General features: G+C 42.3%; 1 protein-coding gene across 4 annotated transcripts; it reads left to right on the plus strand.

The window, feature by feature from the left end:
• The first annotated feature begins 1,879 nt into the window (after positions 1–1,879).
• LOC131444424 (fibroblast growth factor receptor 3) lies at positions 1,880–16,357 on the plus strand. Of its 4 annotated transcripts, XM_058614719.1 has the most exons (12): positions 2,346–2,427; positions 3,801–3,945; positions 4,658–4,833; positions 8,149–8,297; positions 8,416–8,537; positions 9,534–9,644; positions 9,734–9,924; positions 10,759–10,881; positions 11,435–11,505; positions 14,024–14,161; positions 14,988–15,093; positions 15,692–16,357. In XM_058614719.1, exons 3-12 carry the CDS (start codon positions 4,759–4,761, stop codon positions 15,854–15,856), a joined length of 1,251 nt encoding a protein of 416 aa, XP_058470702.1. In that variant the 5' UTR covers positions 2,346–2,427; positions 3,801–3,945; positions 4,658–4,758; the 3' UTR covers positions 15,857–16,357. The 4 variants fall into 4 exon arrangements, with proteins under 4 accessions (XP_058470699.1, XP_058470700.1, XP_058470702.1 ...); XM_058614716.1 differs by lacking the exon at positions 3,801–3,945 and having other exon boundaries at positions 1,880–2,427; XM_058614717.1 differs by lacking the exon at positions 3,801–3,945 and having other exon boundaries at positions 1,880–2,427; positions 8,152–8,297.
• Positions 16,358–16,574: the final 217 nt, after the last annotated feature.

Genomic DNA, 16,574 nt, shown 5'->3' on the forward strand with positions numbered 1-16,574 from the left:
AAAACAGTAATAAAAACATATTTCAAGTAGATATGAAGCTTTGCAACTCTAAATTGGCTCATTTACAGTATTTTCCTGACACATTTAACAGCAATTAAATTAAATGTGTGTGTGGATTTTCTCCGGTTTCATCCCATCAGTCCAAAAACATGCAGATTTTAGGGATTAGGCAAATTGGACACTCAAAGTCGGGCCGCATTTTCAAAACCATGAAATTTAGCTGGGCCGTACATTTCCTGCAGCCAGTAAAGCAGCAGGTGAGGACACTTTTGTCATCGCAAAGTGCATGAAATCCAAAAAAGGTGCACAATATTAGCATTTGTTTGTCTTTGAAATAAAGTAAACATCACGTACGTCATGTATGACCCGCAAATCTCGCAGCGCCTTTAACAGATCAGTGCTATCAAACCTCATCAGGCTACTGTAGGGACGTATGTAGGAATCTTTGCCTCTATGTGTGTCCCCGCGATGATGGACTAGCGACCTGTGACCCCGCCTTTCGCCCCATGTCACCTGGGATTGGCACCAGCGACCCCCCCGCGGCCTTCTCCCCATGTGCAGACGAGTGAGTCTTTAAATTCAAGCGTTTCTGCGCAGACTGGAAGTCTGACCGACGTGTAAACTTGTTATAAGCTTGTGTTTGTGTGTAAGGGGATATAGAGACCAGGAAAAAAAAGTTAGGGGGGGAGAAAGAAGAAAAGAGTAGAGTGGGATAGAGAGATGAAGGAGGGGGGACACAGACGGGAAGAAAAGAGAAGGAGGAGGAGGAGAGACAGGCCAAAGAGGAGGGGGTGAGCGAGCCTGTCAGCCCAGACCGCGGCTCCACGCTCTATTTTCAACTACCACATAATTGAAACAGTATTTACTGAGCTCTACTGTATATATGCACCGCTCTCTCTCTCTCTCCCTGTGTCTCCGTCTCTCTCTCTCTCTCTGTGTCTCTGTCTCTCTCTCTCCATCTGTCTTTCTGGCCCCACCACAGTTCATTCAGACTCTTGGCGACATGTCATGTGTGGCGTACAGTATATAGAGTTAAATACAGCTGAGGAGGAGGAGGAGGAGGAGGAGGACATGCAGGATTTTTTTCCGCCCTTCTTTTTATTATTTTTTTTTAACAGAAATGCCTCTTTTGATGCCGAGAGGGCGAAAAAAAATGAGCGATGAGCGATGAGCGATGCACCCCGGCGTGAAGAGGGAGCGGGGCGGCGTCTGGATGTTCATTAAGCAACCATAAAACACACGATATGTTCTCTCTGCTTTTGCCCGTTAAATTATTCATCAGCAGTTTCTCTGCTGGAGACACGTCACAGGCAGTGTGTGTGTGTGTGAGCCTTTAAAGCGCTTGATTGACATACCAATAGATAACATGTGTTGCCGAAAGTATGCGATGTGTGGCGCGTGTTAAAGGTCTGACGCTGTAATGTTTTTAATCTCACACTTTGCTGCACAGTCTGCAGTTTTTAGCTTTGGTTCCTGTCCGTCTGCGCTGGGTTTTCCATGTCAATTAGCAATATGCTAATCGCAGACCGGGGTTTAAAAGCGGGCGGTCACAAGCAAAGGTTCAATTTATCTTCTTCTACTGTGTGGGATGAATATTTAGTGCTGTGAAGGCGGATAACACTTCAAAGTGCGTACATTCCATGTAGCGAGATCCTGGAGGGAATTAGCTTAGCTTAGGTTAACATATGGTCAGTAAGCAACAGGGAAGTTAGCTTGGCTTTTTCTAAACCTCGTTAATAAACCTATAAAAAGAAAGTGTTAAAATGCTACAAGCTAAGTGCCTCCTGCTGGCTAGCTAGCTAGCTAGCTCCTAGCTTGCCATGAGTTATCAATTGTTTCTTCATCTGTCAAAGACAGCAAACACATATTTCCCCAAATATTTTTTTAAAAAAAATCTGTATTTTTTAATAATAATATGAGTGTATTTAATTGTGGTAAGTATTGTCAAGTTTTACAAAAATTAAGGAAAATCAACAAAATCAAACCAGGAACAAGAACCCAGATACAAAGAACTAAAAAGCTCAGGTTAAAAAAAGACTTGAGAGAATTAAAGGTTTGACATTTTCCTGCAAAAACTAAACATAATGAAGTTTGTGAAGGAGAAAAAACTGTGGCCAGTAAAGTTTCCACTCGAATTAGGAAATGTAAATAAAAGTGTAGCGTATGACGGCGTGTTTGTTTTCCAGGTCTGCGTATACAATACAGTCTTGTCATGTACATGTGTTCCCACAGGATTTTGGTTGCATGGCCTCACTGTGCCTCTCGGTTTTTTCCCTCCACAGAGTGTGGTCAGTGAACACACTGAGGCCCTCAGTAAGTTGAATCTGTCCAGCGTGACAGAGAAAGACGCTGGGAAGTACTGGTGTCGCGCCTCAAACTTTATAGGCAAGTCAGAAAACGCTTTCTGGCTTAAGGTACACAAACCAGGTAAATCCTGAGCTCAGGCCTTAACCACATTTGATCCTCTGCTGTGTCTCCGCCTCTCTGCAGGCCTCCTCTTGGTTGTGGGTTTACTTGCTTGCTACACACACACACACAAATGAATTAGAAAGTAGATTTGTTTTAACACGCGGTGCCACTTTGTCTTCCTTTCTGTTCAATAACAAACAATATCGCACTGGGCAATTACTGCAGCACCTGCAGTAGCCTCACTCTCTCACAAACCACAAATAAAAACCCACATGAAACCGCCCACCAACACACACACATACACACACACAGTGTACATGAAAGCATGCAGGACTCTGATTCATGACCGGCTCTTGATGTCACTGTTCATTATTGATGCCTGGTGAATGAGAGTCCCCACCGCCTCATCCCCGACCAAGCCACATCAGATACTGGGTCTGAAACAGTCTCTCCCTCCCCACTGATCATCACACCAACTGATACTTAGAGGCGGGAAAAGCCACAACCACAGCAATGTTTTCTCTCTTTTTTTTTTTGAGCAATTGCACAGTTATTCATAAGAAAACCAGAGAGAATCTTAATGATTTTTGCAAAACATTAGGCTTGTTTTGATTAAAAACAGGATGTACTTGTATTTCTTCAGCCTACACTAAAGTGCAGTCATATTTTATATTAGTGAACCAAAATCTTTATAAGGAATGGGCCCAGTATAGATCCTTGAGGAACCCCAAGAAAACAAAATCTTAAGGAATATTTTGTTTCAGAAAACAACACCAGTAAAAGGTCTTTATATGTTAGATAGATAGATAGATAGATAGATAGATAGATAGATAGAATACATTGAAAAAAATAATGGACCCAGTAAAGATCCTTGAGGAACCCCAAGAAAAAACATGCTTTTGTGTCAAATAAACGTTGCACTGGTTCAGCCTAAACTCACAGGTGCATTCCCCTGATCATAGGAATTGCTAAATATCCCTTTTATTAAGCTTAATTCTGTCCATGTCTTTACCCCAAAACAAATGCATTGTAAATATTTCAACAGAGTTACAGAGTTACAAAATCTCGACAAAGAAATGAAAGAAATGATTTTTTTGAACTCCCTCATACTTTTTCAAACGTTCACCTGTGGGCTTAGGCTGATCCAACAAGCTTCTGTCGCAGCGTGGTGGAGGTGCTGCTTGGGTGTTTCCAGGTGGCGTTGGTGTCGGTGCTGTCAGCAGAAGAATAAAAAACAGCACTGCTGACCCCTTTCAAATCCTCTCAAGTACCTGTCCTCTCCTCCAGGGTGTATTTGGTGTTTCCTCTAAGAAGCTTTGGGCTCATGAAATCTCCTCTTTCTCTCTTCCCGCTCTCCCTCCTCCATCTTATACCTCTTTCATCCTCCACAGACGGCTGGTATAAACACTACAGATAAGGAGCTAGAGGTTCTCCTCTTGACCAATGTGTCTTTTGAGGATGCCGGCGAGTACACTTGTCTGGCAGGGAACTCTATCGGCTATGCTTACCACTCTGCTTGGCTGACGGTTCTTTCAGGTATATTCCTCTTCTCTCTGTGAAGGTGGCTGGACTCTCATTGTCCACTCCTACAAACTCTCATGTCTTTGAATTATGATTGTACTTTTCCTTGTTTTCTCAGTAGCACAATATGAGCCGGATATTTTCCAAAGTCATTTGTTCAGAATTCCCGACTATTGTTTCCTCGTTCTTGTCATTTTTGAGTCGTGTAGTTCAGGAAATTCCTGCTACCATTCAGTTGCTTTTCCCTACTCTTTATAATGGTAAATGAATTGTGGGAGGAGCTATGGCCAAAAGAACATGGCAGGTGTCCAGGTAAATAGTAGTCGGGAATTGCTGACTCAGCGTTCCGAACACAAAATGGTCGTAAAGGACAGGAAAACATGAGTTGAGAGTACTTAGCATTCCCAACTGCATTTTCTTGTTAAATGTTATCGTATATTATTGCAAATAATGACTTGTTAACACACTTTAATGTGTTTTTATTACATAGCCTAAGACTTTGTTGTAATCAGAGCAGATTCTCCTCTTTAAACGTCTCACATTTATGTGTGCAAGACAATAATTACCTCTCTGTGGAGGAGCAATTACCTGCTGCAGGATAAAGCTACGAGCCGATAATGCTAACTGTGCTACTGAGAAACGCCGTGTAAACTTTTTGTCTGATGTTCATTGTTTTCCACGTCTTCTTCTTCTTCTTCTTCTTCAATTCTTCCTCCTCCCGACAAAGAAGTGAACCCCGAGAAGGAGGACTACTACGTCGACATCCTCATCTACGTGACGGGCTGCGTGCTCTTCATCCTCGCCGTGGTCATCGTCGTCCTCTGCCGCATGAGGATGACCACGCAGAAGACGCTGCCCTCACCGCCCGTGCAGAAGCTCTCCAAGTTCCCCCTCAAGAGACAGGTAACAGAAAGTAGATACAAGATTCGCACAAACACTTGTCCCTCCTTTTTCCCCTCCCTCTCCTTGTCTGGTTAGCTTAGCATGTAGCACATGAGCAGTTTAGGTCCTGTTTTATTTATTATTTTGACATACTCTTGATTTCTGAGTGTAAATGCACGGCGACGGTTGACTGTACGTCCGTGTGTCCGGTTGTTATGGCGACGCGGTGGTGGCTCCTGGACGGCATCACGCTGGTGACATGTGTTCACATTTATTTTGGAGCAGATTCAGCTCGGGGATATTTATGCCCTCCTGTGACTGTCAGTGTTAGTTTTAGATTTCACTCCGTGTGTAACACACACTCGGGCCCTCAACTGTTTGGAGGGAAACACTAAAAGTGGAGCAGCTGCGTGCACGTGTGTGTGTGTGTGTGAGTGTGTGTGTGAGTCTGCAGACCTGCGTCTACAGAGGACCGCCGTTCAAACCCAGGATCCAGCGCCGAGTTCAAAAACAACGCGGACACCAATGACTTTTTGGATCACGTTTTTAATATATCTCACTTTTATAACTCAAAAACAGTTTTATTTCATCCGAAGCAACAATAAACAATCATCAAAATGAGTTGGCAATCAACTACTTCACGAATCGTCAGCTATTTTGATAATTCCAGCATCTTAAACATGATTTTTTTCCTCATTTCTTTGCTCTTTTACGGACTTTCTTTGTCTTGAGACATTTTTCAGCATTTGAATAAGAGGAATAATTGACAGATGAATCAATAATGTGAAAATTGTCGTACTAGTTTAATCATTGGGCAGCACCAGGTTAGTGTTTCCCCTGCTTTCTGTCCACAGGCTAAGCTAAACTAGCAGTCTCCAGTTAAATATGTACTATATATGAAAATTAGACTGAAATTGATCAACACTTTAGTCGGTGAAAGTTTTGGATGATTTGGTTTAAAAAATGTTCTCTAATCTGATTTCTGTAGATTATCATCCACAGACACGTTACGTTGTTGGTCATTAAGTCTCAGTGGTTAAAAGCAGGAAAGGAGTGAGAATCAGACGTTTCCAGAAAAAGGAGAAAGGCTTTTTGTAAATGCCAGAGTGTCTTCTCTTATCCTGCCTCCATCTCTTCACACTAATTAACGTGCCCTCACCTTCTCCTCCTCCTCTTCCTCCTGTCCTCACTCCAATTTATTCTGATGAAAAGACTTCGATCTGATCTCCTGAAGTTCTGTTCCTCCTCACACTGAGTCTCTCCGTCTTATTTCATCAGATAACTGTCAGGCAGTGCAGTGTGGCTTCATTCTTGTGGTTTCTTGTCCAGTCAGTGCTGCGGTGATCACACTCTCTCTCTCTCTCTGTCTCTGGAATTAGATTTGTATCAGTAATGTGACACAAAACCTTTTTTACTACTGAGCAAAAATGATGACTTTGAGAGCGATAAAACTGACTGAAGCAAATAAAAAAATCATCTCATAAGTAAAACCCGGGGATGGTGTCCTTCCTGCTGCCAGTAGGTGGTGCAGTGACTGGCTTTGCAGGTTGTCATCCTGGACTGATTTAGACTTTCCTGATGAATTTTGGCGCTTTCTTGAAAACCCTCAGAAAAGTCCAAAGCTCGAGGACGAGTTCATTCAAATACCATTGGTGCAAAAGCGCCAAAAAATAGCTGTTCAACCCAAGATGGCGGTTCCGGTAGGACTCACAGCAAAGTCCTCATTGACTTTTTGGACCGCCCTGACACGTTAAAGATGTGAACCAACTTTCATTCATGTATGTGAAACATTAAAAAAAAAATCCAATTTTTTTTCCATTTTCATTTAGCCCCTCCCACTTCCAATTTTCCATGCCTTTTCACCAAACAACCTCAATTTTCACCAGGTCTGATGCAGTCGCAAAATTTTGTGAGTTTTTGGGGCATGTTTGGGTCCTCAAAAACGCGATTTTATTTATAACTTTCAAACACCTGTGCTTACAATTGAGATGAGCGTGTGATGGTGGGCGGGGCCACGCCCCGCTGCCGTGTCTTGTTTGGCCGCTCGGCAGCCCGAGTCGTGACTTTCCAGCTCCATAATTGAAGGGTTTGCGTTCCATGAAGTGCAAAGGTTGCATTTTTAGAAAACCGTCGCTTGAAAGTCGTATAATTCCTTCCCTGGAAAACCCCCACATGTCTTTTAAAAAGTAAAGTTGGGGTTTGAGCTGGAAAGGTCACAAAGCAGCGAGTCCCTCTCTCTCTCTGATTAGTGCCTGTTACTCAGACGCAGTCCTGTCACGGAGGAACGTTTCCGTGCTGCTCTAATTGTAGCCTCCAAATCGCTTCTATTTCTGCTACTTTCATATATTTGGTCTTATAAGGGAAAGCGCTTATTGCATTTTTCTGTAATCTTCTCTTCGTTTTTGGGAAGCTAATCTCCCGGTTCTCTCCTTTCTTTTTCATAACTGGAGTAAATCTCCTGTAAACCTCTTGGTATGTTCTGTCAGATATTACTTTTCATGCCTCTGAAATTGGTCGGGGCTGTTTTCTCTTTGGTTTGTTGCCCTTCAGTTGAGAAGTTATGGAGGGGAAGTGTGGTAAGTGGACATGTTTGTTTCAGGACCCCCACGTGTGGGGGCCGGGCCCCGACAGACTCTGACACAAACAGATTCATCAAACGCCGGAGCCCGCCAGCTCGCCTCGGCACTCAGACAAATGGTGCGAGGTTGTCGAGCCGAAGGGCTCGGAGGCAGGAGCGCCGATCTGGAAAAATGAAGCTCGCTGATGGATACAGACGTCCGTCCCGCCCTCGCCGGCCCGCGCCGACATTCGTCTTTGTTACAGCCACAGGCCGACGGTTTGTTAGAGTCACCGCCGGTGTGGGAAGTCTGGCTGTTTTTCAGAGGAACTCTGACATCAGTCCTGAAATGTGTCGCGTTTGCCGTCGGTCGTTTGCAAAGAAAAGAAAGTACATCAACTTATTCCCTTGTTTGTTTGTTTGTTTGTTTTAGGCCTTTTTGTGCAAACCAAAGCTTTCACATCATATTTAAGTGTTTTACATAGAGGTCCACAGATGCAGGTCATCTCATGGCATCTCGTTTTTTTTTGCTTATGCTTTATCTTTGGTACGCGTGATCATTTTAGCATCTTAATTGTCATTTTCACCAAAAAATCATGATGTTTTGATTTTTTTGGTCTGTTCTGGAACACATTTTGTCTTGTGGATAATGAAATATTGATATTGGCCATACTACGATTTTTCGGCTATTCCCTCTATTTTCCCTCTGTTCAAACACACATTATCGCACTCGCTTCAGAGTCTATAACATTTTGTGTTTTTGTTTATTTTAACCCAAGCAGGTGTCCTTGGATTCCAACTCCTCCATGAACTCCAACACGCCGCTGGTCAGGATCGCCCGCCTGTCGTCCAGCGACGGACCGATGCTGGCCAACGTGTCGGAGCTGGAACTTCCATCTGACCCCAAATGGGAGTTTCCACGAACGCGGTAAGAGAGAACAAGAACTGTTCTACTGAAACCTGCCTCTGTTCTACTCTAGCTCATTCACGTGTGATATTCATATGAACGCAGGCTGAGCTTTGACATGTCGCTCCTCATGTTTCAGGTTGACTCTGGGTAAACCTCTGGGCGAAGGCTGCTTCGGTCAGGTGGTGATGGCCGAGGCCGTCGGCGTCGACAAGGAGAAGCCAAACAAGCCGCTAACAGTCGCTGTGAAAATGCTGAAAGGTTGGTGACAGTCTAGATCTGAAGCCAAATTGAATATTATTAAATTCATTAGTGCTTTAATAGATAATAATAATAGGAGGTTTAAATTCCCAGAAAACACAAAAATGACATTTCGATGTAAAGCAAGTGCCTAAATTAATCTAATCTACTGCAGTAGATTCATATAATCAAACAAAAATAGGCTTTTTTCTAAGTCTTTAATCCATTTTTTAATTAGAACCTTTAGTTCTTTTTAGTTGCAGTTCTATTTCAAGTTATTCTTGGTCACATTTCTTTTTCTGTTTTTGAGTTCCAAAGTTCAAATAAAGGTTTGAAATCCTGCCACACATATGTGAACATATGTGTGGCACATATTTGGTTAATTTGCCTAAAAATTAAAAAAAAGTATAATTAACATGAGCATCGTCAATCTCTGTGTCTTTCTAATCTCTATTTATCGTCATCGTTATTATGTTCATCAACATTATAATCTTAATGAATTAAATCAATCAATTAATCACAATAAACACGTTAAACCATCAACATTAAATCAATACAGAAAATGCTAACAAACCAAAGGCTAACTGGCTAACAGAAAATGTTGTGGTTTAAACAAACAAAAAGCCAGTTTTCTAACAAAAATAATGCTAATGCCCTTTGTCAATGGACAAAGGGCTAACCGGCTAACAGAAAATACCGACGTGCTAACTAGCAAAAGGTTACATTTCTGACAGAATATGCTACGATGTTAACAAACAAAGGAATAAAATAAAATGCTGACATGCTAACAAGCAAAAGGCTAAATGGCTAACATGTCAACGAACAAAGGGCAAACCGGCTAACAGAAAAAGCTACCAATGTTAACATGCAAACAGAACACACAAAGTCGAGATCCGAATAATGCCTGCTCTCTATCATGTGTTTTGTGTATTTTTAAATCTTGGACTAAAGTTCTGAAGAACCTCCTTCTTTTCAGTTGTCCTCATGTGGTGTTATCCTCTGCTCTGTTCGTCACAGATGATGCCACAGATAAAGACCTGTCAGACCTGGTGTCAGAGATGGAGATGATGAAGATGATCGGAAAACACAAAAACATCATCAACCTGCTGGGAGCCTGCACGCAGGACGGTGAGGTTCTAGAGCGCCGCGGAAGAGAAAGAACAATTCAAGTCAGTGATTAGTCGAGTCCTGATGGTGACGCTGTGATTATTGTCCAGGTCCTCTCTACGTCCTGGTGGAGTACGCCTCGAAAGGCAACCTGAGGGAGTACCTGCGGGCGCGACGGCCCCCTGGCATGGACTACTCCTTCGACACCTGCAAAATCCCAGACGAGCAGCTCACCTTCAAAGATCTGGTGTCCTGTGCCTACCAGGTGGCCCGAGGCATGGAGTACCTCGCCTCGCAGAAGGTCAGTCGCCGTGACGCTTTAGTGTTACTGCTGCTGAAATGCACTTTAGCGTACTGTGTGTGGATGTAAACAAGTCTTTAAGATCACCCGGTGGTGTAGTGTGGTCTACTGTAGTGATTAGACTGTACAACAGCGAAAATTCAATACACATAAACTCAAAATTTAAAACCCCAAATGCTAATTTTTGCTTTATACAATACAATATGACCTTTTTCAATCTTGCACCTGGTAAGACTTGTCTGAAACCTTCAGTTACCACTGGGAGAAATGTTAGCATCCCGCTAACATCCTGTGGTGGGAATACAGCTCATACCTGCGTATCACGTAGACTACACCACTGACATCACCATTCTCATAGTCCCGTTGGACAAAATATCTTTTTTTTGCAAATAATTCACATTATTTCCACGTACTTTTGGCTTCTCTCTTCGTCATACAAGCAGAAATTCTGTGGGTTTAAGTGCTTAAACGTTTGCTATTTACACGTTGTCATCAAGTTCAGGTAATTTCACGTTGTTAAATTGTCAAAATTGTCAAAATTCTACTTCCTAAAAGCGGATCATTTTGTTTTGTGGACAAAACAAGACATTTGGGAACATGCCCAACAACAATCTACCTTTTACAGCATTTTCTCTTCTTTTATTCTTTTTGACAAAATGAATCCATTATGAAATAATTGTTAGTTGCAGCCTAAAACTGGCAGTTTATTGTAAAATAAGAAAGGAAATGTGTTTTTTTTACGAAATCATCTCACTGACAGCAGCTTTAAATGATTTTACGTGTGTTGTTTTTGTGTGAACTGTGTGTTTGACACGGTCGTTCCTCTTCCCTCAGTGTATCCACAGAGACCTGGCGGCCAGAAACGTCCTCGTGACGGACGACAACATCATGAAGATCGCAGACTTTGGTCTCGCCCGAGATGTGCACAATATAGACTACTACAAAAAGACCACCAACGTGAGTGTCGAGGAAAAACACGGAATAATAAAGAAATAATCTGGAATTATGATAAACCTTACAGCAGCCGAAAAGGAATTAAACATTTGTCATAATGACGCTTAGGCGGGAAGAAGCATCCACTGTGGAATGAGTCTAAAGAGCAGGAAAGAGATCGTGCATCATGATTAACAAAGAGATTATTATGTTTTTCCTCTTATGCCTTTCTGTGACTCTAATGAACCGTTAGTAAAGTAAAGATACACACTGAAAAAAGCCCTTTAACTCACGCTGAATCCATGCAAATGCAATAAAATATTCTGATGATTGATATTCTGGGTTGTTAAATTGTACAGATGGGGCCAAATTCAGGTTTGAGCTTCAGCTTCTCTCAACCCACAAATAATGCAATTCATTTTTAAAAATTGTAGTAAAAAAAAAAACAATGAAACCTATTTTATGCACAGATACGAGCTTTCATGTTCACGTGGGAGGGGCTTAAAGACGTCCTTTCAAAATAAAACGTGGGTCCAGGTGTTGTGAGGTTCTGACTGTCCCGGTTCTGTTGTTGCAGGGTCGTCTGCCCGTGAAGTGGATGGCACCGGAGGCGCTGTTCGACCGCGTCTACACGCACCAGAGCGACGTGTAAGTATGATGATGACCGAGCGCGTTAGCATCAAAACGCCGACTCTGTGCGTGTGAATGTGGAACGCTAGCGTTTCCCCCTCCCACTGTCATCTCTGGATAATCCCGAGTGGCTGCACATTCCTCGCCGCATTTGTTCTCTAATCTCCCAGAATATGACGTCGCAGGGAGAACTCAAGCGGTTTGTGAGCGTACGGAGAAATTAAGAAAAAAAAGGGGGCAGGGCACAGACTCTCGCTGCTGCCATGTTGGCTCGGGAGGAGAGAGGGAGGCGCGCTGAGGGCGAGAAGGTCATAAGGTCAAGTCTGCAGACGCCGTGTCCCCACAGCAGCCGTCGAAGCCAAATATGGGACCTTGTCAACAGAGGATCACTGGTGTGATTACACCAGACTGAGCTCTGTTATTTCAGCAGCTCTGGATTACGGAGTCAATCCTCCCGCCAAACCTTCCCACCTCACACAGTAGTTACTCTCACACACCCCGAGGGACGCTGACTCTTGACCTGTGATGGATTTTTTTTCCTTTTTCTTTTTTTTGAGAGGAAAACTTTTAACGTTTAACTCTGAGGACACGGAATGGGAATGGTTTTTCACATTTACACACAGGTTTGACTTGGTGTGTTTAAATAGAATCCAATTAAATTAGAGAATAATAAGAAAAACTAAGATGTACAGATATACTAAATATTTCCATAAGGTGCAGTGATTCTTTTTCTATGGTTTGCGTTAATATGACACAAAAACATCGTTTAAACTGGAATGAATTTGTGAAATTTGGAAAGTTAATGTGTCAAAATCATTTATTTTAACTGACACTTTTGATGGATTAAGATTAAAAGAAATCAATAAATACTTTGACGTTCGACAGTGACGATCACAAACATCTCAAATCAAATAAGCGGGTCACTGAAAACAGAGGGTGATCTGCTGTGGCGACCTCTAGTGGGAGAAGCTGAGAGACAAACTAAATTTTTAACGTCCGATCCAGTGATTTAGACCAGTATCGGTCCGATACAGATACTAAATCGGCTCATTAGTGTTCAGTCTGTGTCAGAGTAACACGTTAGCGCGTTTAAGCTTCACCCTCTCATTCTCAGACCGTTTCCTCCGTGTTTACACCTTTTATTTTCTTCCTCCTGTTCCTCCTCTGTGACGACGAGCAGTGAATATAAACTCTGAGTGTGGGTGTGTGTGTGTGTGCGGCTTCTCTGCTCGTCCCTGAAGACGCTCCGACCCCGAACGCCCGGCGTGTCAGCGCCACAGGTCGCTGTCGTGATAATGAGTCACTGTTCAGTCTGGGTGGGGTTTTTTTTTTTTAACTCGCCTACACCACCTGAATTTTCCTGATGTCTCTGTTCCACCACGTTCCTCCCGTCGCCTCCCCTCTCGCTCTGCCAGTAGTTTCTCCGCCCTCTGGACCGGAGCGTGGATAATTAGATTAGGTTTGCTGAAGCACTGCAGTGAGAGGAGGAGGAGGAGGAGGAGGAGTCTGAATGTGTTTCACCGGACCAACAATGCACTTCGGGCGGACGAGTTAATCGTCCACCCATTATCTCGTTACCTTCCCTTTTTCATTTAATCTTGAGGAATAATGCGGCGAGAGTGAAAGAGAAGGAGGTGATTGTTTGGTTTGGGGTCTGAACGGCGGCTGGAACTGTGGACACTCTCTAATACGTTTTTCCGACGGCGATACGAGAGGGCGTTACATGAAGGGCCACACACGTGAATACAGGAACCTCTGCCAATGCTGAAATCTGGTTTATATCCAGAACTAATTTGAGCTATTCATAGATTCATAGATATGAGCACGTGTTTTTAACGTAATGAACCCTGAATTATTTAATGTAATGGGTTCACATGAAGGTCGCCCTCTCAACCAAACTTCCATGGTGGAGATGTTTAAAGAATTGAAGACAAAAAACATTTAAAGTGAGGAAAAACATTGAAATGGAAAAGACTAAGTCAAATAACACAGTTCTGACAACTCCTTTGACTTTAGTACGTCAAATTTGTGCTTTAACTAACTAAAGTTAAACTAACCCACACAGAAAGAGTTTGTTAGATTTAAATTTGTATCATTGTAGTATTTTTTTTAAGCTCTTGAAAGAGAACGCTGTTAAATCAGTTCCTTTACTGTGTCCAAAAATAGACACTAATAAATGCAATATTTCCTTATTTTTTTGGAAAACTACTCTTCCTGATCCTCTAAAAACACTTAAATTGTCACGTCTTCATTCAACTCCAATCTTCTCCACCTGCAGATCTTCCTTCCATTATCTCTTTTTCCACTCTGACTTCCACTCGCCTCGTCTTGGGCTGGATTTTGATTTATTTACACGTATTGATCCGCCGTCTCAAACAATAACAATGTTGATTGAAGATCAATATTTGCCTGCACGTCGCACATCGATCGCTGCGTCTCCTGAAGCCGTTCAGCTGCTGGCCATGAGTGTGGCATGACCTCTGATTTATATTCATTGTTTATTGAGTTTGAATTGTGTGTGTGTGTGTGTGTCCAGGTGGTCGTACGGTGTGTTGCTGTGGGAGATCTTCACTCTCGGTGGATCTCCGTACCCAGGAATCCCAGTGGAGGAACTTTTCAAGCTGCTGAAGGAGGGACATCGGATGGACAAACCTGCCAACTGCACCCACGAACTGTAAGTGTTTTTTATACCACTTAATTATTATTAAGTGGTAATGTTATTATTATTTTTTATTGTTACATCTGTTAACGTTTGTAAAAACCTCTTGAAATTTTACATGGAGGTCAGGTCGGCGGAAAATAGTGGCATAGAGCACATCACCGCTTTCCCAAAGTTGCATATTGGTTGTTTTACGTGAAAAAAACAAGAATACGAATTTTCTTGTTTTAGAATTTTTTAGCACTTTGGGACCTGTTTTCCAAAAGTTGCTCCATAAACTTCGGTCCCAAATAAATAAAAAGCCGATCCAACGAAAAAACGTTTTACTTATTCTGAACTTTTTCTCTAATCATGGTTCACAAACTGTGGTACGTGTACCACCAGTGGTACTCAAGCTTCCTCTGTTGGTACCTGATGTAAATGTTACCAAAAGAAAATTAAAAGAAAACACATGCACTACATAATACGACATACTAAAACTTGATTAAGTCACATTTTTGTAAAATTTCAAAAATTGGCAACATTTTTTGTAAAATTTCAAAAATTGGCAACATTTTTTGTAAAATTTCAAAAATTGGCAACATTTTTTGTAAAATTTCAAAAATTGGCAACATTTTTTGTAAAATTTCAAAAATTGGCAACATTTTTTGTAAAATTTCAAAAATTGTGAAAAAAAAGTGTGAAATTTCACAATTTTTTTGTCAACTGATGAAATGATTGTCTTTGGAACATGAATGACGAGTGTGTGAGTTCCAACTAGTTTCCAATCATCTTAGCTTCTCTAGCAAAGCTGCAAAAACATGACAATCTGTAATATTGTGTGTGTGTGTGTGTGTTCCAGGTACATGATTATGAGGGAGTGCTGGCATGCGGTGCCATCGCAGAGACCGACCTTCAGACAGCTGGTAGAAGATCATGACCGGGTTCTATCAATGACCTCCACTGATGTGAGTGTCCCTGCACAGCTGCTCCTCACTGATAACACACACACACACAAAAAGACAAAACTGCTGCTCCTCACTTCACTTTGGTCAATCTGGGAAACCCATCGACTCTGTCTGGGGAATAATTATCCTCCCCGAGGGCAACAGCCCACGTTTTGAATCTTCAGGTGTAGACAGCAGATAATCCAGACCATGACTTCCATCTTTCCTACGCTACAGTATTTATAATCTAACCAGTGATTTTTCCACAAACAGTCTACCAGAAATTGACTTTGGTAGAAGTTGAAATCACTGTTTACACCTTTTACCTTATTACTTTGGTAAAAGTCTTAAAATATATGACATTTACTCCACTCACAAGTAATTTTATGACATAAAATGTGCTTAAGAAAAATGGGGTTATCATCAAAATACCTTTAGAACACATTGTCCAAAATTGGGTTTTAGGTCAATACTCTGAATTGACTGTCGTGAATGTGAGAGTGAATTATTGCTCTGTGATGTTCCGTTGATAAAAGTGTGTAATTTGTCGCCTCATTATGGAACCACAGCGGGGGAAAGTGACTTCACAGTCTTAACCTCTGACCTCTCCCTCTGACAGGAGTACCTGGACCTGTCGGTGCCCTTTGAGCAGTACTCGCCCACCTGTCAGGACTCCAACAGCACCTGCTCCTCGGGAGACGACTCGGTCTTCGCCCACGATCCGCTGCCCGACGAGCCCTGTCTTCCCAAACAGCTTCCCAGTAACGGTGTGATCAGGACATAAAGAGGGAGCTGCGAGAGGAGGGGTGGACAATAACCTCCGACTCACAGTTTCTGACTAATAATAATAACAATAATAATAATAATAATGATGATGATGATAATAATCACCTCTCAGTGACTCAAGCTCCTCAAGATATGGAATTTAAAAACTCGGCATGCAATACTTCCACAGTGCTTCTGCTCTCCGGTTCGTCTCCTTCCTCCTCGTCCTCAAGTGACTCTCCAAACAGTGAAGGATTATTTCTGGCCATTTGAACCGTCTTTGTGTTCCTCTTTTCAGAAATGAAATTATATTTTTGTACGCGGGCCAGTCTTTTTGTTACGGACTCATCTGTGGGGGTGAAAACCATTCCGTGCCTACTCGGACGAAGACGAAGGGAATTCGCTCAACGGCTGGTTTGCGATCAAGTAGGCTAGGACTTCCGATGTTTGTCTGTTTTTTGTTTTTTTTAATCCTCCATGGAGCCCCGGAGATCGCGATCGCAAACAAACAAACAAACAAACAAACAAAAAAAACAGTTTGACTTTGAAGATACCAGCAAAACGATGGGACTCGTTCTTCCAAAGTCGTCCCGACTTTTGCAGAAGGGATCGCGGTCGCGCGTTAGCGTCGTAAATGAACTGTTTTGCGATAATCGCAGAAACCAAGAGTTTCAGGGCCATTCGCTGACAAGTGCAGCGACGTTTTGTTTTTTTATGTATCTAGAAAATGATTTATT

The sequence above is a fragment of the Solea solea genome, chromosome 18 (assembly GCF_958295425.1).
Source record: "Solea solea chromosome 18, fSolSol10.1, whole genome shotgun sequence".
Taxonomy (NCBI): domain Eukaryota; kingdom Metazoa; phylum Chordata; class Actinopteri; order Pleuronectiformes; family Soleidae; genus Solea; species Solea solea.

Bases quoted from the DNA above. Each gene is read 5' to 3' on its own strand.
- LOC131444424 (XM_058614716.1), top strand. From the start codon at position 2,085: ATGAAGTTTGTGAAGGAGAAAAAACTGTGGCCAGTAAAGTTTCCACTC. The intron at 9,925-10,758 runs GTCAGTCGCCGT...CTCTTCCCTCAG, and splicing joins AGTACCTCGCCTCGCAGAAG to TGTATCCACAGAGACCTGGC. The intron at 10,882-11,434 runs GTGAGTGTCGAG...CTGTTGTTGCAG, and splicing joins ACTACAAAAAGACCACCAAC to GGTCGTCTGCCCGTGAAGTG.